The 27579-nt window shown below is 37.0% G+C and overlaps 2 protein-coding genes and 1 pseudogene across 2 annotated transcripts; all 3 read left to right on the top strand.

Annotated features, from left to right (window-relative positions):
• The first annotated feature begins 1663 nt into the window (after positions 1-1663).
• On the top strand, positions 1664-7838 carry LOC138309622 (lactadherin-like). Its single transcript, XM_069250844.1, has 5 exons — positions 1664-1711; positions 2329-2476; positions 4399-4562; positions 5659-5802; positions 7668-7838. The coding sequence occupies exons 1-5, from the start codon at positions 1664-1666 to the stop codon at positions 7836-7838; spliced, it is 675 nt and encodes a 224-aa protein (XP_069106945.1).
• An 81-nt stretch (positions 7839-7919) lies between these two features.
• Positions 7920-22918, top strand: LOC138309620 (contactin-associated protein-like 2). Its single transcript, XM_069250843.1, has 5 exons — positions 7920-7926; positions 8619-8869; positions 17813-17956; positions 18241-18394; positions 19784-22918. Exons 1-5 carry the CDS (start codon positions 7920-7922, stop codon positions 20026-20028), a joined length of 801 nt encoding a protein of 266 aa, XP_069106944.1. The 3' UTR covers positions 20029-22918.
• Positions 22919-23206: 288 nt separating this feature from the next.
• Positions 23207-27427, top strand: LOC138308839 (uncharacterized; annotated as a pseudogene).
• The last annotated feature ends 152 nt before the right edge of the window (positions 27428-27579 follow it).

Genomic DNA, 27579 nt, shown 5'->3' with positions numbered 1-27579 from the left:
GTCAAATAGGCTTAATTCTTTAAATACTTCTTGATAACCAAAAGGCATAGGGACCGGATATTGGCCCTGTGGCATGCTGGGATCAAGGGCTACTAAGTTTGTTCAAATGAATTACCTTGACCTTCATTCAATGTCATAGGGGTACAATAGGCTAAAATCTTTAAACAAATTTTTTTAATAACCAAGAGGCAAATGGGTCCTCTAGTGTGCTTAGGAATGATATAAATTCTTAGTTACTCTTTTTGTTAAGTATGAACCATGCATGATTACCAGACTGCAGGTGATCGGGCCCATTGGGCCCTTGTTTCTATCCGTAAGGAATATTCTACATTCATTATTATTATATACAAATGTATATATATTTTTATAAATATCAACAATGCATTCAATTTTCAAAATGAAACAATATCCATCTGTATATTTTTTATGCTTGCTTGCTTCTATTTTCGTGATTTTCTTAAACTTGTAATGTGTTATCTTCATTAAGAAATAGTACATAGTATATAAGATAAATGACAAATTACCATGCACTTAAAATAATATACTTATAATTTAATGCTTTTTGAAACCACTTATGTTTTAAGCTATCATAGTCATCTTTGTCATATCTTTAGTAAGTTAGTATTCACTTTCAGTGGTAACTCGTATTCAACTATGGAATGATAAAATTGTGGATCATCTTTCAAAAATATGTATATATATAAACTCTATAATAATGAAAAAAAGGAGGGGGGGACTAAAATTATAGGCATGTGTAGCGGACTAATTCGTTACATGTATTTCTTTTATCATTATATCAATATTTGACATTCCCTATATATCCTTAGTTATAATGTCTATCCGTCTAATAGACATTCTCAATATATCCTTAGTTATAATGTCTATCCGTCTAATGGACATTCCCTATATATCTCTAGTTATAGTCTCTATCCGTCTATTGGACATTCCTTATATAGCCCTAGTTAAAATATATCAGTCTAATGGAAATTTCCTATAAGAACCTAGTTATAGTCTTTATCCGTCTAATGGACATTCCTTATATAACCCTAGTTACAATACATATCTGTCTAATAGACATTATAAAAACCTAGTTATAATCTCTATACGTCTAATGGACATTCCCTATATATCCCTATAGTCTCTATCCGTCTAATGGACATTCACTATATATTCCTATTGTCTCTATCCGTCTAATGGACATGCCCCTACATGTCACTAGTTATATAAACTTTTCCATCTGATTTTCTTTAAAAAAAATCAGCGTAACTATGTATCTAAATTCTTTGTGTATTTTTATGTGTTCAAAGCAAAAATATACCTTGTTGTATTCAAGCAGAGTTAAAACAAAATGGCGACTGCCCGTCCTTAGAAACGCAAGAGGTTGTCTCAGAAACAAATTATAAAAATAAAAATGTTGAAAAAAGCTTACTATTTTTTTAAATCTCAATTTTTTATTTCTTATCTTGCATTGTCAGCTTAAAGCTACTTCGGAAAAATGGTTTAAGAAGCTGACCTTTTTACATATTGTCATGACAGGTAAAAAATTGTATATCTTGTTTACGTTTAGGTCGAGTTCCAGACCACCTCGAACTTGAAAGCCATACAGACGTTAGGAAGGGGAAGTTTCGACCAGTGGGTATCATCATATATCGTCAACGTCAGCATGGACGGTATTAACTGGAGTTCTGTATTATCAGACGGCAATGTTAAGGTAAATTATGTTTGTTCATTCTATGATGATACTGTAAATTGCGATATTTAGGATGTGATCATATTTTGGCGTATTTGCCGTTTAGCATGAAAGCGCCATAATTAAGCGCACCTTGATTTGACTACATCGGTACCAGAAGCTGAAATTTCACGTTCTTACTTTATATTATTAAGTATGACATTTTATATTTGTACAATACTTATATATGATTTATGTAACAAGGACTGGTCTACTTTTAATAAGCCTCTTATTAACAGCCAGGATCATGTAAGGACGCCCACAATTGTATGTGGTAAGCACATGAAAACAAATGTAAACCCACTAATGGTAAACCATCACAATTTGGCACAAAAGCGCCAACATTTATCGAGGACAAAATATCAAAAGTTACGGTAATTCAATTGAATATCCGTATTGTAGTTGTAAATGACGTAAGCCGATGGTAATTGATCTGATCTTATTAAACACAAGGCTAACACTTTTATCAGTCTGACATCCAGCAATACCCTATATAAAATCAATAATAAAAGTACTTGTGAATCATTCATCTAAACAGTTAAGTACCTATGTGAGTCATTTATGAAATGCTTTAATCGTTTCCTATTTTTTTCATACAGGTGTTTCCCGCGAATAATGACAGCCATACACTCGTAACTAACACGTTGGCAGGGAATGTGGTCGCTAAATTTATCCGGATAATATCCGTGTCCGGAACCAATTACCATTCCATGAGGCTGGAAGTAAAGGGATGCCCGGTATTGTCAAGTAAGTATTCAAAATAAAACGAAATTATTGAAATAACATAATAATAACAAGAGGTCAATGGGCCTTTACGGTAGCCTTTACGGTCACCTAATATTTGTTACAAATTAGTGCATATTAACTTACATTATCAGGTTCACAAGTTTCAATAATTATTATCGCAAAGGACAATAACTCCATAATTAGGTTAGAGTCGAATGAAGCTGATTTTCGAACTTGTCCGAGATCTTTCCAATGTTAATCTACATACTAAGTTAGCTCGGTTTATATTTACTCAAGTTATCATGTTCACAAGGTTGAATAATAATTATTATTGCAAAGGGCAATAACATCATTAATTACAGTCGAATCACGAATAACTCGTCTGACATCTTTCCAATGTTAGTCTATACACAAAGTTTCATTAAGCTCGGTTTCTATTTACGCAAGCTATCACGTTCACTATGAACAATAATAATTATTAGAGCAATGAACAATTGCTCCATAAATTACAGTCGAATCAAGCTGATTATCAAACTCGTCTGAGATCTTTCCAATGTTAGTCTACACACAACGTTTCATTAAGCTTTTAAATGATTTTAAAGAATACCATTCAGAGAATTATTTTAAAACAACATACTGCTAAGCATGGTCCCCCGCTATACTGTTGATATCATAAAATGTGTTCAGTTACCTTCCAAATTGTCAAATTTACATGAATATTTCTTGTTCTTGCGTGCCACGCTTCACACATTCCTAATTTCAGCTTATCAATATATAATGTTGATATCATCGCCACATATAATGAGGCATTCGAAATCTGACCTAGATCAACGATCACCATGTTTGTAGAGCGAGCTACAATTATAGCTACATCCGGTTGGGTACAGTAATGGTTATTTTATAAATATTACAGTATTCAATTGTTTTCGATACAGGGTTGACTGCGCTACTGTACTTGCCACCCCGAACCCGGCTTTGCCAGTCGATTGAGGTACACTTAAAACACTAGCCGTAGCTGATCGAAAATCGACATCAAAAGGCTAATTAAAAACGAGGCCCAGGGGACCTCTGCCATTCGTCTGCATTTTTATTTATTATCACAAAAACTAGCAATATTGACGACACGATTTGCTTAATTTTTAATCACCACTATATAAGGATGCTGTTAATGGCATATGCATATGAGTGTTATAAATGCTAAGTATCAGAGAAGATAATTTGTTTAAATTAGCGTCCTATTAACAGCCAAGACCATGAAAGGACGGTCAACCATATATGGTGCGGTGTGTACCGTGTATCCGTGTTTGTGTCTTGTATAGTGGAACTGTTGCCCTTTTATAATGCTATATCACTGAAACATATGCCGTCGAAGACGCCAAGCAAACACATAACACTCGGTCACATTATAGTGATAACGGGCGATTAATTTTAAAACCCCACCTGCAGGGTAAAACTTTGTAACTGATAACAGTTATTTTTGAATTAAGCTTGTGAGTGGGTCATGAATTATAAAATATCTTATTTTCGAGTATACTACTCGTAGCAGTTCGTATCGTTTTCCACTATATTAGAGAACACATAACCAGGATTTTAAAAACATAATTACATATCATATCATTATTCGCGAGACATTCAATTTGATTAATATACAGATTTTAACAACCAATCCGTTCAAAGATTATAAGGATCTGTATACTAATCATATTGAATGTTTGATATAATATTTGTGCGAAAAATATGTATATGTATCGTTAAAATCAAGGGGTTTAAGTGTTTGGGGAAAGGAACATAATGTTTTCATAATAAGGATCTACAAATATTTCCAAACAAAACAATATCAATGATAGAACCAATATTACCCGTTACATAAGATTATAATTTCAAAAAGGAGACAGGCGTTTGTATGTGTTAATGTGGGTAAATTCAGGTATATTTTCCAACAGTATGCGGTTGCTGTGCCTACGATTTGGTGTCCGGGCCTTATGGGGTGTCTAACGATGCGTTATCAGCTTCTTCTACCCATAGCACTTGTCTTCTACAGGAAGTCAGATTCAATAGTTCCCGGGGGTGGTGCCCAGCCGATACTGGAGACGGACATTATATACAGGTAATATTATAAGTTATTTACTATTTACAAAAACATAAAAGCATGGCAATATCTTCCATGTCACGCAGCAGTATTATATATCAGATTGTGAAGTTAAATGTATTTCCCGGATGCAGTATCCTAAATGGATATTTTTATACCGAATCATTGTGTATACCCTTACACCAGATATTGCCACTAGCGAAGCCGTGAATGGACGACACACCGATGGGTTTTACAAAAAGTTCACAATATATACCTTTTGACTGTATCTATCTCGTATAGGCTTATTATATATGAATATATTCTCTAAATGAGCCAATATCTTGAAATACTGCTATACGAATACCGAAAACGTGTTGACTGGTAGTGGATTCTAAACGCCAGAAAAGTCATTGTAATAAATGATTTACACGTCCTTGTTATCTATTTGATTAATAAATAAGTTGTAATATGACATATGCATTCATACAGTGTGCATTTTGCTTTGATTTCTTTCTGAATGAAACATCAAATGAAAATGGTCAGGTGTGCGGCGTATTATTTTTGAGTGTACTGCGTATTGATTTGTTGGTAAAAATGTACAGCATGTTGGTTCATATACATATAATTTGTAGGTAATGGAAGCACAAGTGACACTTAATTAAGAATTAAGAAGTAGTTATGTGATTTTATAACTTCTAATTTATCAGATATGAGAGAGCAATTACCCGTATACGGCAAGTTAATCCGATGTTCAGCAATATACGTTAAAAACATCGTGATTCGTCTTCAGCTGATGAGTTGTTACGGATGGAAAACTGCACACGACGACGGACAACACACGATGACGAAGAGTCATCCGAATCCAAGATAATCTTTGGTCAGATGACATAATAATGGAAGAAAACACAACACGAATAATTATACAGCCTTCATAATCATCCAGACATACACAATAAATATTGAGAACTTTTAACAACATTCGAATGTGATTAATTGATAAACACTTGTTTTCTTTTGTCACAACTTGACGTTTAGCGAGGTGATATTCATATCCTTGCCTTTAGCCATCTCGAAAAATGGTTCGTTGTACAAATAATCACTAAGAGAGGTAACGATTCTTGTTTACTTCTAGGTCGAGTTTCAGACCACCTCGAACTTGAAAGCCATACAGACGTTAGGAAGGGGAAATAACAATCAGTGGGTATCATTGTATAGCGTCAACATCAGCATGGACGGAATCAACTGGAATTCTATCTTAACAAACGGCGATATTAAGGTAGCTCCATACTTTTGGACAAACCCATGTCATTTTTTTCTAACAGTTCTTATTTTCTAGCATTTTTCATGTAGATTTCAAATCTGTAAAGATAAATGGGTGTTCTCAAACTACTTTTTGAGATATTTGAGCTTGAAATATACCATCCATGCAAATTTGCTGGCCGAAAATAGAAAAAAATCGTAAAATTATGTTTTCTGTAATATTAGGGTGAATGTAGTCTCGATCCTGTTGATTTTTTGTCCTAAATTTCTAACGATAGAACAATATACAAAACTCTTGTATTTTTACAAATGCTAACTAATTTTTGTTATTTTCCAGGACCGTTTCTATACGTAATTATCATGTTTTGCCATATTTTCGCCCGTAAAAAATCAATGAATAGGCCAAAAAGGAAATAAAAACCCCATGTCAATTTCACAATATTTGTATATGATAGGCCAAAGATAATTTATTTTTTAAAATATCATATAAAAACATGGGGTCCTCGATCAAAATTTCACAATTTTGTAAGCTTGAAGTTTGTAACTCACAACCCTACCCCCATTTCATCCAGTGCTAAGATGGGTCATATTTGACTATTTTTCTAAAATCATGCCGCAAAAAAACATTCCACATCAGTTCATATGTTTTGTGATAGTATATCTGGTTTATGTCTGTTTGTTTTTATAATTTTCTCCAAATTTTGTGTTTAAAGGAAATCCGTATGCGATTTTTTATAATTCCGGAATTTCGGTCCGGCAGGGTCCCTTCTTATCATTTATAGCGACGAACGGCACTTCCGGTGTTTGAAAATCCATTCCCATTTACGACTGGGAACGCAAAAACCTCAGAAATTGCATATGATTTTCACTGCTTCTATTTGATTTATTTAATAATTTTAAACATTAAATTTATATGTAGACAATTTTCACATATTGAAAAAATATTCAAGTGGGATGTCGTGGCGTATCGGAAACCATTCTGGAATTCAAAAACGTAAATTGCGATATTTCCGGTATAGCGTCATATGAATTGGCGCGGTTTTCAAAAGTACAGACCTACCTTAACAGCCATGATCATATTTGTTATTTCAATGATAATAACGTAAATTGCGATATTTTGAATGTGGTCATATTTTGGATTATTATTCGTTTGGTATGAAAGCACCACAATTAAGCACACAAAGATTCGGTATCAAAAGCTGAAATCTCATTTTCTTACTCTATATGGGTGGCCCTGCAGGTAGGGCATTATATTGGACCTGCTGCCCCTATTGCATGATCGTAAAAGGCGACTAAATTTAGGATCATATCTTTTCTCTTCTTCCTAACTGACTTTATCTTTCCTAATGCCTCCCTTGCCACCGCCTCACTTTTGGCCTTGAGTTGAGCGTTCGCCCCTGTGAGAAAGGCTCTGGGTTCTGTCCCCTGGACGAAACACACTATAAAAGATGTAGTTTCTGCTTAGCGCTCAGCATACAGGGAGTGGGACGACTGGTTCGCCCATTGTCAGTATAACGTGACCGGATGGGGTGTGTTGCTTGGTGTCTTCGGCGGCACATACTGACAAGGGGTCAACCAGTCGACCTACTCCATGTATATGCTGATCTCAAAGTAGGAGCAGAAACTTCCACTTTTATAGACGTTGGTGTGTCGCTGACAGGGAATAGACCTAACATAGGCTAGCCTTCAACAAAGGGCTAAATGTTAGGCGATGCCAAGGGGAACCTCAGGAAGAGAAAAGTTAGGAAGAAGAGAAAAGATAATATCCTAAATTCTGTCGCCATTAACGATTATGATATAGGTATTGAGTACAATTCTTATGCCGATGTTTGCACAAGTGATTTATAAAAATGTTCAAATTGTTTCCTATATTTCATACAGGTGTTTCCGGCGAATAGTGACAGACATACACTCGTAACTAACAAGTTGGCAGGGAATGTGGTCGCTAAATATATCCGGGTAATATCCGTCTCGGGAGAGTGGTACCGATCAATGAGACTGGAAGTAAAGGGATGCCCAGTAACGAATATGTCTGGCAAGTGTCCGAAATAAAACGAAATGATTAAAACAGCGCCAAACTGCAGTCATATTAAAATGATATCCGTTTGATAAAGGATCTGGTTACCGTTATGTATGTCTGGCAAGTGTCCGAAATAAAACGAAATGATTAAACGCCAAACTGCAGTCATATTAAAATGATATCCGTTGATAAAGGATCTGGTTACCGTTATGGTTTTGATACTGTAATGCAACCTGTCGTGTGATGCGTGTATATGTGTTTTGGTTTTACGTACAGTGGAACTTTTTCTCGCTTTATAATGCTATCCCACTGTAGCATATGATACACTGAATAGCTCAAACCATTTATAATGTGACCGGGTGGGGTGTGTTGCTTGGTGTCTTCGGCGGCATGCTTCAGTGATATAGCACTATAAAAAGGGCAACAGTTCCACTATACAAGAAGACACTACATGAATATGCCGCAGACTCCCAAAACACGCACCTCGCACAATATACACGCTACACAACGCATACATGGGAGGCCGTCCTTACATTACCATAGCTGTCAATAGGACGTTAATTAATCAAACAAAAAAACAAAATTCTAATCTTAAAATATGTTATAATAATGATACAACTTTGTTGGTCCGATTGGAAACTTGTGAATGGATCATAAACTGTACATATTTGATTACATACATATTCATGAATACATAACCAGGCTGTTAAGTGCATTTACAATTTGTATTTTAAATTCATAGAATTAGTCGGGAATTATATGAAAAAAATATTATAATAGTGTTTGAGGAAAGAATATATTTTCATAATAAGAATATATATTATCAAATTATGACTTCAAAAAACGGGCTTTTGCCAAAGTTTGTAAATATGAGAAACTTCTGGAATATTTTCAAACAGGACATGGTGCATGTGACTACGATTTGGTGACTGGGCCTTATGGGGTGTCTGACGCCGCTCTATCAGCTTCATCTACACATAGCACATGTCGCATACAGCACGTCAGGTTCAATAGTTCCAGGGGCTGGTGCCCAGTCGATACCGAAGACGGACATTACGTACAGGTAATACAAATTATTTAGTATGAAACAAGCTTAATGGTCATCTGACTACCTTGGCATCAATATATTACATATTATTGTTGTCTGTACAATGCAATACAATACTACTCAATAAATAATAAATACATGAATTAATCATTTCAAATATTTCATAATACATTCATAGTTATCGTCTGTACAATACATTTATGCACAATATTTAGCAAATGCCTTATTCAAGGATTTAGCAGTCTGTCTCTGATACTTTTTGCGTACAAGATGTATTTCCATGTTTTGGATTTAATTTTCACTGCATAATGCTCCAAACAAAAAGCATATTCGTTTCACACAGATATTCATCCATGGAAAAAAAATCTGCCTTACATCAGAATATATGGAGCACTATACAACTAAATGCAGTTCATCGTCCAACACACGTACACCGTTATTTTTACACAGAATGAGCATTTTCTATCAGCCCTGTCCAAACCGTGCCATTTTCCACTTTATATGACTAAATTATGGTTACCACATCTAAATCTGGCAAGAGCTGACCTTAGATTTCTATCCGTCAGTATTAACAGGTCTTTACAGGCTCTACCAGTGACTTAATTTTACGAGAGGTAACAAGTTTACTGTTTTTGCTTAGATATGAAATATGTCTGTAGGGCGCCGTCCTGCAAGCTTCGTTTCAGTTCCGACAAGAAAAGATCTGCGTTACCAATGCCCTGCTGTACCCACAAATGACCAAAACCAAGTTCGTTTAGTAATATCTTTACCCTTGTTGCCCAGGTGACTCTGCTGGCATCATCAAGGTTAAATAACATGGAGTTACAGTCTTTAGGATATCTGATATGTGACGTACGCAACAATTGCAACCAGTACTTCACATATGGTCAAGTGCCCTAAATTCGTCAGGGACCTGTTTTCGTCATGTTTTCAATTTTGTTTATATCTCATGAACTATTGCGTGATTTCATAAAGAGTGTCGTCTGCCAAATAAGATTTGATCAAGGAAGATTTGTCATGCTTAAAAAAGATTGTGTGCTATAACCAAGTGATTTTATAAAAACGATGTAGCAATATACCCCAAAATGAAGGTATTTTCTTAAGTCCATTTTAAATGAAACTTTAAAACACTACCGTCAGCGTTTGACTGTCCACGTGCACTGATCAGCAGTATGTCAACAAAGTACCGGAAGTCACGTGTCTGATCATGTGATTCATAGCCCAGATTTTGGGTTTTTACAAATTATTTTGGCGATTCAACTTACCCGAAATTTTTGGTGCGGTACTGTTGAAAACATAACGTTATTCTATGTAAACAGAGGTGTTCACCACTTTCCATGACCAAGAGGTTTAAAGACATAAAATCGATGTAACAACAAGAAATTTTCAGCTTAAATACGATCTCACAAGCGCCTGCTGCTCAACATTTATTCGGAGTTATCTCAATTTTCGTAATAAGCCAAGCAGCCCCCCCCCCCCTGACAAAAATAGTAGGTCCCTATTGTGTCGGCCAACATCCAACGACCGGCGGGTAGAAATCTTCCATATCGCGATATATAAATAACTAATTGATAGACAACTTGTGGTACAAGTTGTTACATTAACAAATAACAGAAAGGAGAAACCAGCAGCTAAATTCAAAACACAATTTAATTATATATACAATATTATACAGAGATGGTTTACAATGTCTAAAGTAATTGGTGGTGGTACAAGAGTAGTACGATGATTTAAAGTGTTACTTATCTGTATGCGAATGTCCTGGTATAATCCTTGGTCCTTCCAGGTTTCAAATTAACAATAATCACCAATCCACAAGGAAATTGAATGTCCACCGATGATTTGTAAAGTTCCAGGCAATATGAATAAATCCACACAAAGTGTTGTAATAATCCACAGATAAAGTCACAATAGCTCTCCCAATAGAATCTTATATGGCGCTGTACAATTCTTGATATGTCTTATTACAGGTCTCATTACAGTTCTGATTAGCCTTGGGCAGCTGGAGTATATATAGCTAAACCCTAATTCAAGAATACTGGAGAACCCTCTACTTCTAGAAATATCTAACTAAAAACAGTAAACAAATAAACACACAGAACTTTCTGGAAATAGATCATTCTAGATCTCTACTTATAATCAACATGTTTACAAACATATTTGTTTATACATGATTATATTCTAGAAAGTTCTATAACCTAAATCAATGATATGACCTTTATAGGATGTATTGATAAAAAAACCTATAGTATCCCTTATCCCATAACTACATGTATTTAGTGTCATACATAACACACCCCTCCTTAAAGAAAAGAAAGTTTTCTTGAAAAGGAAACTTTCTTCAAATATTAAGTCATATTTAAATCCTTGATAAAGCATCAGCCAGAATATTGTCTTTCCCTTTGATATGTTTGATGTCAAGATTGTACTCTTGCAAAGTCAAACTCCACCTGAGAATTCTTTGATTTTTGTTTTTCATTTTCCCAATGAATGTCAAAGGGTTGTGGTCGGTGAAGACCAACACAGGCACAACTGTAGTGCAGAGATACACATCAAATTGGTTCAAGGCCAAAATCAACGCTAAACATTCTTTCTCAATTGTGGAATAATTTCTCTGGTGTTTGTCAAATTTTTTCGAGAAGTAACAAATTGGATGGTCAATTTGTTCAGTACCTTCCTGCATCAAAACAGCACCAACACCTACATCACTGGCGTCAACAAACAGTTTAAACTGTTTATTAAAATCTGGAGCAGTCAGAACTGGTGAGTTTGATAGTATGGCTTTCAATTTCTCAAAGGCAGACTTACATTCGTCTGACCAGACAAATTTGACATTTTTCTTTAACAAAGCAGTAAGTGGAGCTGCTATAACAGAGAAATTTTGACAAAATTTTCTGTAGTATCCAGCCATACCAAGAAATCTCATCAGCTCTCTCTTGCCTCCAGGAGTTGGAAAATCTATAATTGATTCTACTTTGGCCTGAACAGGTTTAACCTGCCCCTGTCCTACAACATGGCCTAAAAATTCAACAGTTGCATGACAAAATTCACATTTCAATAAGTTTACAGTCAATTTCATGGTAGTGAGTCTTTCGAAGAATTCACGAATCCCGCGTAGATGGTCTTCCCACGTGTCGTGGTAGTTGATGACGTCATCAATGTATCCATCACAGCCTTCCAGGTCTGATATCACGCTGTTAAGAAGACGTTGAAATGTTGCCGGGGCATTCTTCATACCAAACGGCATAACTTTGTACTGGTACAAACCTTGTGAGGTTACAAATGCCGACACTTCTTTAGCTCTTTCTGTTAATGGCACCTGCCAATATCCTTTCAACAGGTCAAACTTGCTTACGTACTTGGCTTTGCCAACTTTGTCAATACACGAGTCAAATCCTTGGAATTGGATAAGAGTCTGTTTTACTGACAGAGTTTACTTTTCTGAAGTCAGTACAGAACCGGTATGTCTTGTCTGGCTTTGGTACCAGAACACATGGAGAGCTCCATTCACTTTTGCTTGGTTCAATAATATCATTGTCCAACATGTATTGAATTTCTTTCTTTAAGTGTTCTTCTTTCAAAGGATTGACACGGTAAGGATGTTGCTTGACAGGTGGCGCATCGCCTACATCCACGTCGTGATAGATAGCATCTGTTTTGCCTGGTGTATCCGGAAACAAATGTTTATACTCAAGTATCAAATCTTTAAGTTCATTGCGTTCTTTTTCCGATAGATGACATAGTTTCTTGTCCAAGTTCGCGAGCACATCTGAATTCCTTAACTTAACACCACAGTCTAAACCTACATCTTGTACACCACCATCTAAGTCTAATTTACAAATATCAGCTGTACTTACACTTTGTGATGGTACAGAGGCCAAAGTAGCAATAGGTTGAGAGGTCTTGCTCTCTTCTCTATCTACATATTCCTTAAGCATATTAACATGACATAATTGAGTTTTCTTGCGCCTCCCTGGAGTTTGTACAATGTAGTTAACATCATCGACCTTTTTCTCAACAATATAAGGTCCAAAATATCTAGCTTGCAAAGGCTGACCCGGTATTGGTAATAGAGCCAAAATTTTGTCACCTGGATCAAAACTTCTTACACGGGCATCTTTATCATACCATGTTTTCATTTTGGTTTGAGTAACGGCCAAATTTTCTTTTGCCAGTTCACATGCCCTTGTCAACCTTTGATTAAAGTTAGACACATACTCTAAGAGATTCACTTTAGAATCTTCGTCCAAAATTTTGTCTTTCAAAATTTTCAAAGGACCACGTACAGTATGTCCAAACACAAGTTCTCAAAGGGACTGAAGCCAAGAGATTCTTGTACAGATTCTCTAACGCCAAACAACAACATGTGTATACCTTCGTCCCAATCTCTTTTGTTTTCAAAACAATAAGATCTCATCATATTCTTCAATGTCTGATGAAAACGTTCTAAAGCACCCTGAGACTCTGGATGATAAGCACTAGACTTATATTGCTTGATCTGGAGCTGGTACATGACTTGTTGAAAAATACCAGACATGAAATTTGAACCTTGGTCCGACTGGACAGCTTTTGGAAGACCAACCAATGTAAAGAATTTAACCAAAGCCTTGACTATGTTAGGGGCTTTAATATTCCTGAGTGGAATGGCTTCAGGAAAGCGTGTGGAAGCACACATAATAGTTAAAAGATACTCATTCCCAGACTTAGTTTTGGGTAGAGGACCTACACAGTCTATAATGACTCTACTAAATGGTTCCTCAAATGCTGGAATGGGGTGCAAAGGGGCAACAGGGATTTTCTGATTAGGTTTCCCTACCACCTGACAAGTATGACAAGACCTACAAAAATCAGCCACATCCCGTTTCAACTTGGGCCAAAAGAAGTGATCTAAGATCCTGTTATAAGTCTTGGTCACACCTAAATGCCCTGCCATAGGTACGTCATGAGACAAACTTAGAATATCTTGCCTATACCTCGGTGGGACAACTATTTGATTGACAACCTTCCAGTCTTCCTCGGGAGACACATCAGGGGGGGCGCCACTTGCGCATCAACACACCTGACTGACGGAAGTAACAAACCGGGACTTTCTCAGCCTCTTCCTCACTCAAAGCCCGATTACACAATAAGGAGATTTCAGGATCTTTCTCCTGTTCTACTATAAGCTCCTCTCTAGACAAAGATGATTTACTCATCATGTCAGACAAAGAAGTACCCTTGTTAGGAACAACTCCATCACTATCAAAGTCTACAGGATTGCTCAAAAGATCACACTTGCCCCCGATATCCTCTATATCATGAGCCAAGAAAGTGTCACCTAACCCTGGACTATAATGATCCTCAACCACTGCAACATCAGAAACCTTCTTACTCATTGAACGAGTTACAGCACAAGAAGGGAAAATACCAGGAAATTCCTGTTGAATAGTCTCAGCATCATCTGTTTTATCAGGGATACTGGACACTAAGGGATCTACCCTAACTTTCTCTCCAGCCAAGTCATTGCCTAAAATGAGCGACACGCCCTCTATGGGAAGTTCCGGTCTAACACCAATTGTGACAGGCCCAGTAACCAAGTCTGACTTTAAATAAACACAATGGAGAGGCACATTAACAAAACCTAACTCTACACCTTGAAGCAAAACACTACTACCACATGAGGTCTCCTCAGACAAAGGCACTACGCCATCTAATATCAAAGAATGAGAAGCCCCAGTATCTCGCAAAATCTTCACAGGTTTCAAGTTGGTAATATCACTAGTAAGTGAAACAAAACCTTCAGAAATGAAGGGAGAGTACTTCTCCAAGACACTATCAGACTCTGAGCTCTTAATCTCAACAGACACTTTAGAATCTTCCACAATATCACTAAGTTTCTGACTAGGCTTTGACATAGCTAACACAGAAGGAACTGACTGTTTACGCCTTTGCTCCTTACGCTGGAGAGAATAACATTCAGACATAATATGTCCTACTTTCTTGCAGTAATTACAAACAGGATCAGAAGGAGACCCCACACCTGCCCTATGATCTGTTTTAGAATCAGACTTAGTCTTATCACCTAATTTAGGTTTGTCGTTAGAAGGGCCACTAAAGGTTGGGTTCCTAGGCTGACCAAATTTACTAGTACCTGTGGTACTGTTTTTGTCTTGAGAACTGTTTTTAACAAATGAGCCTTTGTGGGTGAGAGCGTAATCATCAGCCATTGTAGCTGCTTCACTAAGTGTTTCAACTTTTCTCTCATCTAAATGAGTTTTTATGTTTATGTGGACACAACGTTTAAACTCCTCTATCAACAATAATTGCCTCAATTTACCGAAATCCTCATCAATTTCTTTAGAATCACACCACCTATTAAATAATTGTTCTTTTTCTCTGGCAAATTCTACATGAGTTTGTTCATCTCTCTTTCTCGAGTTTCGAAATTTCTGGCGGTAAGCCTCAGGAACTAACTCATAAGCATTCAAAATAGCTTTCTTGACCACTTGGTAATTTGAAATGTCATCTACAGATAAAGAAGAATAAATGTCTCTAGCTTTACCTATCAAGACACTTTGAAGAAGCATTGTAAGCTTATCTTCAGGCCATTTCATACTATCAGCTATTTTCTCAAAATGCAGAAAATACTTGTCAACTTCTTTCTCTTGAAAAGGAGGAACTAACCTAATGTTTCTACTGACATCAAAACCTCTGTTTCCTTGTAAACCCCTAAAAGTTAGATTACTTGAACTGTCTTGAGAAGCTAGCTCTAATTCTTTCATTCTAAGTTCTGTTTCAGCTTGAATTTTCTGCTTCTCTAGCTCTAACATCTGATCTCTCTCAATTTCTTTTTTCTCTTAACTCTCTTTCTTTGTCTATTTCTTTTTCTCTTAACTCTCTTTCTTTGTCTATTTCTTTTTCTCTTAACTCCTTTTCTATTTCTCTTTCTCTCATTTCTTTCTCTATTTGTTTCATTTTCATTTCATGTTCAAGTTCCATTTGTCTAATTTGGATTTCTGAAGTGACTGTTTCCTCTATGCTATCTAATGCACTAGAGTCAAATTTGCCATTGTCAACAAAATATCTTATAATTACATTCCTAATTTCAGCTTTCCTCAAATTAGTTTTGATAGTAAGGCCTAAATGTTTACCCAATAACAGTAAATCCTTCTTACTAACTTGCAAAAGAACTTCCAGGGATGGTGCTTTAACAAACTGTTCTACCTGCATAGTAGTCATATTTATCTAGCTGTTGGTTTCAAATGTAAACTCAAAGTTTGTACACAAATTTTGAAAATTTCTTAATTGATTTTTCAAAGTTAGATTCCACAAATAAAATATCGATTTCGGACACGAGCCCCCAATTCTGTTACATTAACGAATAACAGAAAGGAGAAACCAGCAGCTAAATTCAAAACACAATTTAATTATATATACAATATTATACAGAGATGGTTTACAATGTCTAAAGTAATTGGTGGTGGTACAAGAGTAGTACGATGATTTAAAGTGTTACTTATCTGTATGCGAATGTCCTGGTATAATCCTTGGTCCTTCCAGGTTTCAAATTAACAATAATCACCAATCCACAAGGAAATTGAATGTCCACCGATGATTTGTAAAGTTCCAGGCAATATGAATAAATCCACACAAAGTGTTGTAATAATCCACAGATAAAGTCACAATAGCTCTCCCAATAGAATCTTATATGGCGCTGTACAATTCTTGATATGTCTTATTACAGGTCTCATTACAGTTCTGATTAGCCTTGGGCAGCTGGAGTATATATAGCTAAACCCTAATTCAAGAATACTGGAGAACCCTCTACTTCTAGAAATATCTAACTAAAAACAGTAAACAAATAAACACACAGAACTTTCTGGAAATAGATCATTCTAGATCTCTACTTATAATCAACATGTTTACAAACATATTTGTTTATACATGATTATATTCTAGAAAGTTCTATAACCTAAATCAATGATATGACCTTTATAGGATGTATTGATAAAAAAACCTATAGGAGTTATCTCCCTTATCCCATAACTACATGTATTTAGTGTCATACATAACAAAGTAAAAAAAAATATACATTTGTGTTGATAAAATTGGTACATTTTATTTCTTTCTGGTTTGTTGATATACGGAAGATTTGATTACCATGACGAATAATGGTCCTTCAAGGGTAGTTGTACATATAGGTCACGTGTAAAGGGAATCGATCAAGCTAGTTTATTTTAAGTGTATGTTGTATTTCAAATAGTTTTTGTTGGTTTCGATAGACCACCTCTGATTCCATTGGTATTTTATTTGATGGCTAACTGAATTGAGGGTTTGATATCAGTGTATGGTAGTTTGAAATCTGTTTCATCCTTATCTGTTGACCGTGGACATTATTTTAGCGCATTATATTGATTTTAAACGCATAAGAAATAACGTATTACGATGTTTCGACATGTACTCCTTGTTCCAATCATCTCAAAGAAATCGGCATTTAAAAAAAAATTATGAACGTTTTCCTATCTTATCATCGTACCAACATTGTATCGTTTTATCAATATTGCGCGTTACAGAAGAATTTAAATTGTGTTTTCACAAAGACCGGAGACACCAGGCAACACACTTAGCTCTCTGTCACATCATACTGACAACGAACGTACAATACTGCCGAGCGCTAAACAGGAGCAGAAAGTAACACTTCTGTAGACTCAGATGGTCCTTTCCCAGGAAATAGTTCCCTAATAACACCGCTTCACACTTAAATATATTGCAACGTCATGAGAACTTTAATAACAACATTTGAATTTGATTAATTCACAAATATTTATTTTCTTTTGTCATAGCTGGACGTATAGCGAGGTGATATTCATATTATTTTGAATTTGCCTTTAGCGACCTCGAAAAATGGTTTGCGCAGCTGATTATTATACAAGTAGTCATTAAGACATATAACTCTTCTTGACAATGTTTTATTTTCAGGTCGAGTTTCAGACCACCTCGAACTTAAAAGCCGTACAGACGCTAGGAAGGGGAGATTTGGACCAGTGGGTATCGTTGTATAGCGTCAACATCAGTATGGACGGAATCAACTGGAATTCTATCTTATCATACGGCGATGTTAAGGTGAAATATACATCTTAAATGATCAAGCCGTATATTTTGCCAATCTAATTTATCAAGAAAACCCTTTGACAAAAACAGCATCCATTGATACATAAAATAAGTAATAAACCGTTGATTTATTTCTAAAATCCGAAATATACTTTTTAACAGTAAACGACAAATTAAATGTGGTGTTTAATTATTGCAAGGCCCTGGTTGTTAATAGAATGTTGATTCATTCAGTCAAACAAATTTAATACGAGTTATTTATGAAATTCTAAAATCGTTTACTATATTTTATACAGGTGTTTCCCGGGAATACTGACAGTCATACACTCGTAACGAACACGTTGGCAGAGAATGTATTCGCTAAATCTATCCGGATAATATCCGTCTCCGGAAAATCCTACCGATCTATGAGACTGGAGGTAAAGGGATGCCCAGTAGCGAATATGTTAAGTAAGTATTCGAAATTAAATCAAATGATCAATAGATACAGCAAGAGGCCCAGATGGCCTAAACGGTCATCAGACAACCTAAGCATCAGTCTTATAAAAAGTAATTAGATATGGTATTATGTTGGCCATATTGAATTTGAGAACAACACAAAATTTGGTCAAGACCATATCGGAATGATTTGAAGCAAATTTAAGCTAAATATCAACGGTAGAACCTCAGATGAAGTTCAGGATAAGTTTTCCAAGCTGATGTGGTCATCTTTTATATCGGATCAACTTAAAAAATAACAACACTTGGTCGGGACCATGTCAGGCTTTAGAACTGGAGAAGAAATTGATTACAAGGTGTCCATCTTGGATTTTAGATCGACCCGCTAACTAACAAGACATTGTCATTCAAGCGACAGTTTATTTGTTGGTTTGTTTGTTTGATATTTAACGTCCTATTGATAGCTACGTTTATGTAAGAACGACCTTTCTTGTATGCGGTGTGTAGGGTGTGTGTAGTGCGAGGTGCTTGTTTCGGGAGACTGTGGTATGACAAATATCAGTTCAATCGCACTGGCACAACTTAAGATGTTCAAAATCTGTTTTGAAGATGTCACTGTGGCGGCCATCTTGGATTAAGAATCGAACCAAGAATAACATTTTTTGATCGGGACATTGTCAGAAACATTCCATGCAAGTTTCAGCTAAATCATGATTGAAGCACTTAAGAGGAAGTTTAAAATGTGCTTTCAACAATGCGGCTTCTTGGATTTCGGATCGATCCGAAAAATTAACAACACTAAGTCGAAATGTTAGAATTTGAAAGATTACAAACGGCGGATGTCGACGGACGAAACATGATGACTACAGCTAGGTCATCTAAACCCGTCGTAAAAACAACGCAAAACTAAAGGCTTACTAAAATGATATCCTTATCATCAATGCGTATGAAAAAGGATCTGGCAATACTTCGTTTGGTCCACGTTCAGATTACATTTCTATTTGTCAAATTACTGCTTCCAGAATCGTTATTGAAATGGAATTTCAGGGGACGAGATTTTCCCTGTGCGTAGTCATCTAGTCCAAAGAGTACAACAAAGCTAAATAAAGATGTATACGACAATTGTTTTCAATTTAGTACCTACATCTTTATATGTTCATTGAAATGTTTGATCTTGCGTTTTTGTATATAAAACACCAGTGTTTCACCAAACCAGGCTTGTCCGAACCCAGCTGAAGTCAGGGTTCAAATGCCCGACCAAAGGGTTCTCCATGAGCACTACCATTCAGTGTATAAATGGTAGAACTTGTTTCTTAATCAATGTAACATAAAGAAAGATTTTCAATGTGTTCGATTATTTTTTAATCATTTTTTTTTCTAATTTTTTCATGCTTTTAACAGGTACTTGTAACAAATGGACAGAAAGACTCGGATCCGCAGGTGATGTGTTTTCAGTCCTTGAGGAAACGAACGCAGCGAACCATATATGGTGTGGCAGGATGTGTTCTAGACAGTGGGGCTGTGATAGTTTTGTTTTTTATTTTGGTTCAAACAACTGTAAGCTACTAAAGTCAACCTCCGATATCATATATACATATTGTACAACAATGGACCTCGAGAATGTTTGGTACTACATACAAATATAGAACAAGAGGCTCATGGGCCTTAACAGTCATTTACTTATTGAATAGCATACAGTCGTAGCTAACGATTAAGACCATACGGAGGAATCCTTACCCGATTTGTTTGTTTGTTTGATTAATTGATTTCCTATTAACAGCAAGGGTCATGTAATGACGGCCTCCCATGTACGAAGTGTGTTGCGTGTATGTGTGCGAGGTGCGTGTTTTGGGAGACTGGTATATTTACTTGTTGTATCTTTTCGTATAGTGGAACTGTTGCCCTTTTTATAGTTCTATATTACTGAAGCATGCCGCAAAGACACCAAGCAACACACCCCTCCGGTCACATTATACTGACAACGGATCACTGCTGTAGACAACGAGAGAACAAAGTTGGACATGTTGGGCCGCACATGGAACTTGTTGATTAGAGGAATGAAGAGTAAATTTCGAGAACCTCCCAAAACAACGCAGAAAGGCGTAAGGGATTTCCTGGCAAGTCAAATGAAAATGGATGAATAGCTTCTTTTGTTACTCACAGCTGTCCATTGCCTCCCAGGAGGTTCAAAAAAATCGGAATATTATCTTTAGACTCAGTAGCTTACTCCATAGTGACGATATCATGAACGCAGCTTATAAACTTCACAAGGGCTCGGGATTTTGAGTGGTGCCTGATCTCCTTAATAGTGTAAGCAAGCGCCTGGCCTCGTTACTGGAGAAGCGATAGAGGATGTCTCCTCAAGAGAAGAATAGATACAGATCAGTCTACTTACTTAAAAGACTTGCCATGTGTTGTCTTGGTGGAGAAAAGACATTAATTATGATATTTAATTATCATTATCACCACTCAATAAACATCATCATTATAGCTACAGCTGTGTGCACACTAACATCATCACTCAATTAGCATCAACATTACCATGATCATTAATTATCAATGTCAACAATATCACTACATTTATTTCAATACCATCATCAATAACTCTTATATAGTAATATCATCAAATAACATTATATATTGTATCATCATCCGCATCAACATCATCCATAAAAATAGTGATAATTAGACAGTGTAAGGTCATCACTGTACATTTAAATTGATATGAATGAGTTTTATAATATAATTTAATTGAGTTATGCACAAACAAATAGAACAAATATATCGAATACTAGGAGAGAGAGAGAGACAGACCGACAACAGACAGAGACATATAGACAGACAGCCAGACATACATGCAGACAGACAAACAGACAGAGAGATATGGTTTAAATATGAAACATATATGATTGATTGTAGAAATAACATCCAAGGTCAGGAAGATAAAAATATAGAAAAAAAACACTGAACAAATAATGTATACCAGTTTTTCCCACTTTTTCCAATTCTTATCAAACCTTTCTTTAGTAGCATCACCTTAACTCATTGATATATACTTTTGTACCCTATTGTGTTCCTTGATAGTGTTAATTAAAGCATTTATATTTAAGGACTTATGGAGACATCTCATCTTGTAAATATAATGTTTAATCATAATGATAATTTCATTATCTATTTCTATTTTTTTCAGGTTTTGTGAAAGAAGATCCAATACATTCCAATACACCCTCTCGCCCCACTTTTCCCCCCAAATCCCGCCCCACTTTTTACCCCCAAATCCCGAAGAACTATTTTTCAAATTGGTGTGGCCTTATTTAAACTAATGGGAATAAGTATAAAGAAGGACCTAAACCTTTTGGCATCACCACAGAGCATGTGTAATAGTCTTGGCCCTGCAGGTAGGGCGTTAGAATTGTATCTGCTGCCCCTATTGCATGATCGTAAAAGGCGACTAAATTTAGGATCTTATCTTTTCTCTTCTTCCTAACTGACTTTATCTTTCCTAATGCTTCCCTTGGCACCGCCTCACTTTTGGCCTTGAGTTGAGCGTTCGCCCCTGTGAGGAAGGCATGGGTTCTGTCCCCTGGCCGAGACACCCCAAAGTCTATAAAAGTGGCAGTTTCTGCTCCTGCTTAGCGTTCAGCATACAGGGAGTGGGACGACTGGTTCGCCCGTTGTCAGTATAATGTGACCGGGTGGGGTGTGTTGCTTGGTGTCTTCGGCGGCATGCTTTAGTGATATAGCACTATAAAGAGAGCAACAGTTCCACTATACAAGAAGAAACAACACGAACATACCGCAGTCTCCCAGTACACTTACCTCGCACAACATACACGCAACACACCGCATACATGGGAGGCCGTCCTTACATGACCATAGCTGTTAATAGGACGTTAATAAATTAAACAAACAAACAAAAAGTGTAATAGTCTTAAGTCTCAGAATTACAGAGAACACAAAATGGATAAATTACAATATGAGATTTAAATAGATAGTTTATAATGATTCACTCTTTACTGAAACCATCGAAGCTTTGTGTTTTAGTGATAGTGAAGGGAAGTTTGAAAAATTAATTCTAAGTAGGCTTATCTAAATCAGAAGTCCTTTTTCATTTTTTTTTCTACGCAGTTGGAATTACATTGTTTTTAATAAGAAAGTTGTAAAAATGTTTCGATCCTTTTGACTTCATAAGAAATAATTCTAGGTTGATTGGAAAGTAAGGATGTTCAACATTAGCATATGGGAGAGCTGAATTGGAGCAATATTTCTTGACTGCGGTAAATACTTAGATAACGTAAAAATTACTGTGAGTTTGTTATTTTTGAGTAAATTTATCAAAGGTAAAAAAGGTACCAGTAATGCTATCCTTCACTAGATCTTGTGTCACTATAACTCCTTTCTGATATAAGTCCTTCATAAAAATATATTTTTCCTATAGCAATTTCATCATTGTACCAGATGTGATTTTTCATATAAAATTCATGTTTGTAAATATTCTTCTTGTAACTAGAATGCAGATGCTAGCAAGCTTTAAATACATCATGTCAAAAATAGTCTTATATTTATTTTGGCACAGTCTCACATATTCAAGTCCACAGTTAGCTAACAAAGCTATGTTAATATATGTTTCAAGAATCACTTGCCATTTACATGTAGTAAGAATAAAATATTCCCGCGTTTCGCTAGTATAGCAAGGATAATTTGTCTGGTCCGGCACGTTAGGGTAGCACGTGAGGTGCGCTAGCGCGTCGCACAGTGAATGCTAGTTGGGTCATTTCTAGCCGTCGTCCCATACAGAGCGGTCATACTATTTAGCTAGCCGTCATGGATCCTGAAGTTGAAATGTGTATTTAAAACCAAGTAAAAACGGCCGTAGAGTCGTCTCAGAGCCAGATTCTATCTCAGTTGGATCAGTTAATGCCTGCTCGACTTGGTACTTTGGAGAGTAGACTTTGTGACAGTTCTGAAGCTCAATTGTGCCGTTTACTACAAAACATTTTGTGCGCCGAGCCTCACAAATTTACAAAAAAAGAGTTGTGAGGATCAACACAAATTTAATGAAAAAGTGAAGTTTAAGTTAGTGGAAGCAAACCAGTTGGCCGATACAGAACCCTCTTCATCGAAATCCAAAAATGCCGAGGGTATTGACTTAATAAATTATCGTCAAAAATTAGTAACATTGGCAGACACGTCTGAAGCTGGTTGGAAGGCAGTTGAGGAATATGTTGCCAATCCCATTGCCTCCGATTCAGACGACGAAAAGAAGATTAACAGGGCCAGAGCAAGGGCAAACAAAAAACGAAAAACTAACAAGGCTAAACCCGGACGTGGGAGGAGCAAATACACGCCATACGACGACACGAGGAGCATTCCTACCATTGGACAGGATAATTACAAGGGCGTGTCGACGAGGCCTCATAGACCAGGGATTTGTTTTGCCTGTGGCAAGCCGGGGCATTGGCGGATGGAGTGTCCAGCTATCCCCAAGACGTCGTCTTCCTCGGGTGTCAGTAAGATAAGTATTTTTTGCGATTCTGTGCATGTCTGTAGCGAGTCTGTATGCTCTAGTGAAAATGTATCTAGCACACAAATCGAGGCGAGTATTACCGAATATGTTGTCAATAATGACCCCCCAACGGAGGCGATTTGTTCGCCCGTTGGTACGCTGAAATGTAAGTTCAATCATTGGGCAGAACAAGGTACGTGCAATGCAGTCCTGACTATTATTAGCGAAGGTTATAGAATCCCCTTTTCGAGACATCCCACCAATTTAAGTAATAATAAATCGGCAAGGGAAAATCCCGAGTTCGTCAAATCAGAAATGCAAAAGCTCTTACGTTTGAAATGTTTATCGGAAGTCGGAGGTCAGGTGACAGAAGGCGGGGCCAACAAGGCCAGCAGGTATGTACAACAGTCATTGGCTGATTACGGTTCCATCATTGCCCAGGACAAATGTCAATGGGAGCCGACACAGTCCGCCACGTGGCTCGGGTACACATGGTCGATGAACGAAGGCGTGGTCAGGGTAACCAATGGCAGGCTAGATTGCTTGCTGCTTTTGTTAGACCATACGCTGACACTTGTCTCTCAAAGGGGTCAGCTATTGTTCAGTGACAGGTACATAGCGGGTATTGTGGGTAGGATTATTTCAATGCAGACTGTGATTGGCTGTCAGGCCAGACTGAGAACACGTGAGTTTTACAACTGTTTACTATCCAGAGCAAGCTGGAATGCGTGTGTTATGTTGACAAAGCCAGCTCTAGATGAGATAGAGTTTTAGTTATTATATATACGTCAGCTGAATGAGAACGGTTCCAGACTGAAGGAAACCCGTACATGCTCCGCTGTAGTGTGCACCGATGCTTCTGGTGTTGGTTTAGGAGGTTTTGGTTCCTCCTGTATCGATATCCCTTACGAGCATTGGGATTTTCCGGGTAACATTCCTGTCGCTGTTGCTCTACTGGACAGCAGGAGCTCGTCCTCATGTGAAGTTAGCCCTCTGACGGGCGATTGTATATCAAACGTAGATCTGTATACAGTAGATTTTGTAGCTGATCAGGTTTCAGGTAAGTCTTCCAATAGGGAGGCGGTGAACAATGATCTATTGAATCAAACTACAAATGTGATAGGTACGTGGAATGAAAACAAAATGTCACTCAGCTCAACATGGAGGGAGCTCAAGGTTGCAAAAAGGGTATTGTACAGCACAGTTGATCAGGTAACAGGAAAAACGTAAAGTTACTGCTAGACAACAAAAACGTTTGTTCTATTGTGAACGTAGGCAGCAGGGTTGAAAATTTACCAAAAAATTGCACATGAACTCAATAGTTTTTGCGAATCCAGACAGGTAAGTCTAAGTGCTCAATGGATACCTAGGTCCGTAAACGGGGCCGCTGATTATCTCAGTAGGTGTATGGACTGTGATGATTGGTCGGTTCAACACTGGGTGTTTGAGTTATGTGAATATTTATGGGGTCCACACGTAGTGGACAGGTTTGCGACAGGTTACAATCGTAAATGTTTACGTTTCAATTCTAGATGGTGGTGTGCGGGTACAGAGGCAATTGACGCTTTTTGTTTTCTGGGGCACGGACAACAATTGGTTAGTCCTGCCTCCTAGGTTGGTCTGTAAGATTATCGAAAAAATGAGAAACGAAAACGCGTATGGCACTCTGCTAGTTACTGAATGAAAGTCAGCGCCATGTTGGCCCATTATTTGTAAACAGGGTGGTTTTCAAGGGTATGTGAAAGATCATCGTTTGCTATCTAACAGTAACGTTACGATGAGGGGTAGAGGTAATAACGGGTGTTTTGGGTCATCCGTATTGGCATTCGCCATGATCGCGCTAATGGTAGATTTTAGCATTGTGTGAAGCTATGTGCTTATTTACTGGCGTTGATGTTTTTCACCGACAGGCTTAGGACTTCGTCAGGCCGTCCAGAATGCTGTCCGAGGTTCCGGAGTGAAGGAGGGGTCTTCTCTGGACATTCTATCCACGGGTATGGCCGATCGTATTTTGCTGAGCAAAAGCGACAACACTAACTGTAAATATTATGGTTCTTTCAAGCGATGGGAAACATCCCGCGCTGTATATGAACAATTTGTTTGATAAAGGATCGACTTTTTCTGTTTTGAATACAGCAATTTATGCCATCAAATGGGCTCTTAATGTTAGTGGACATACCGATCCTACTATGAACACTTTCGTCATCTCTCTGGTAGAGGCATCAAAGCGCGTCGCCAAAAAGCCGGTTTGTAAGAAGGCTCCGGTCACAAGTGACATTTTAATTTCATTGTGTTCTATGTTTTCTCATACAGAGGACTTGTTAATAGTTAGAGATTTGGCAATGATACTGATTTGTTTTTTCTGGATTTCTGCGTTTTAACGAACTCAGTGGTCTATGTTGATCAGATGTTAAGTTGTTCGAAGACTATTTCTATCTTATTGTAAAGAAAAGCAAGACAGATCAGTACCATCAAGACAACAAGGTTTTATTAGTAAAGGCAGTACATTAGCATGTCCCTATAACATGTTAAAGAGATATTATAGGTGGCTGAGATCGATCTTAAGTCTGACGATTATTTGTTTAAACAGGTATATAGGTCTTTGTCCACCTGTAAGCTAATTCATAAAAATAAACCCATTAGTTATACAGGAGCAAGGGAAGCTATTATCAAGAGATTAAAATTAGTTTCGGACGGGGAAGATTTAGGTTTACACTCTCTCCGGGCGGGAGGCGCTACAGTAGCAGCTAATAACAATGTCAATGAACGTTGTTTCCAACGACACGGTCGCTGGAGGAGCGAATCGAGCAAAGATGGTTATGTAGCAGATTCTTTAACCAAAATTCTAGAAGTAACTCAGAACTTAGGTTTGTAATAACGAGTCATTTTATTAGACTTCAATACAAGAAAAACCCTTTCTTTGAAATTCTATTCACACGGCGGGCTAGACGGCAAATTGATATTTGCGTGTTTGTATTTGTTTGATACACATTTTAGTGTAGAGAAGACTAAAATATTCCCGCGTTTCGCTAGTATAGCTGGAATAATTTGTCTGGTCCGGCACGTGTAGCTAGGGTAGCACGTGCGGTGCGCTAACGCTTCGCGCAGTGAATGCGAGTTGGGTCATTTCTAGCCGTCGTCCCATACAGAGCGGTCATACTATTTTTTGTTTGTTTGACCTATTTTTATAGTTTCTAACGGTCGGTATTAATGTTGTAAAGGAGTATGTAACATAGGTCCAATGTTACCCCTGAGGATAACAGTGGGAAGCAGTTTTTCTTAACTCTCTCGTGCCATTACATGTAGGACGCAGGTTTCCGGAAATTTATCCGGTTTTTCATAAGCGAGCAGATTATCTCTATGACGGGGATAAACTCTGAGGAAACAGTAATTTTCATATGAGCATATTAATTATTAAAACTACATGGGTAAATGATTCTTATCAAAGTAGTCTGAAAGATTGTTTTTCTATCTCACTTTTATATTCACTATTCATGTTCTTGATATTAAATGCCGACCACTATTCACACGGCGGGCTAGACGGCAAATTGATATTTGCGTGTTTGTATTTGTTTGATACACATTTTAGTGTAGAGAAGACGAGCTCTTCTAATCCAACTGACTATGAGAGAGTGTATTTAATCCACCTTCAGTATAATCTTGTATCAAAATATCCCTTTTAATCTTATGT

Source organism: Argopecten irradians, chromosome 15 (assembly GCF_041381155.1).
Source record: "Argopecten irradians isolate NY chromosome 15, Ai_NY, whole genome shotgun sequence".
Classification (NCBI taxonomy): domain Eukaryota; kingdom Metazoa; phylum Mollusca; class Bivalvia; order Pectinida; family Pectinidae; genus Argopecten; species Argopecten irradians.
This window is presented reverse-complemented; position numbering and strand designations above follow the sequence as displayed.

Bases quoted from the DNA above. Each gene is read 5' to 3' on its own strand.
- LOC138309622 (XM_069250844.1), top strand. From the start codon at position 1,664: ATGGACGGTATTAACTGGAGTTCTGTATTATCAGACGGCAATGTTAAG. The intron at 2,477-4,398 runs GTAAGTATTCAA...ATTTTCCAACAG, and splicing joins GGGATGCCCGGTATTGTCAA to TATGCGGTTGCTGTGCCTAC. The intron at 4,563-5,658 runs GTAATATTATAA...GTTTACTTCTAG, and splicing joins GAGACGGACATTATATACAG to GTCGAGTTTCAGACCACCTC.
- LOC138309620 (XM_069250843.1), top strand. The intron at 17,957-18,240 runs GTGAAATATACA...TATTTTATACAG, and splicing joins TATCATACGGCGATGTTAAG to GTGTTTCCCGGGAATACTGA. The intron at 18,395-19,783 runs GTAAGTATTCGA...TGCTTTTAACAG, and splicing joins CCCAGTAGCGAATATGTTAA to GTACTTGTAACAAATGGACA.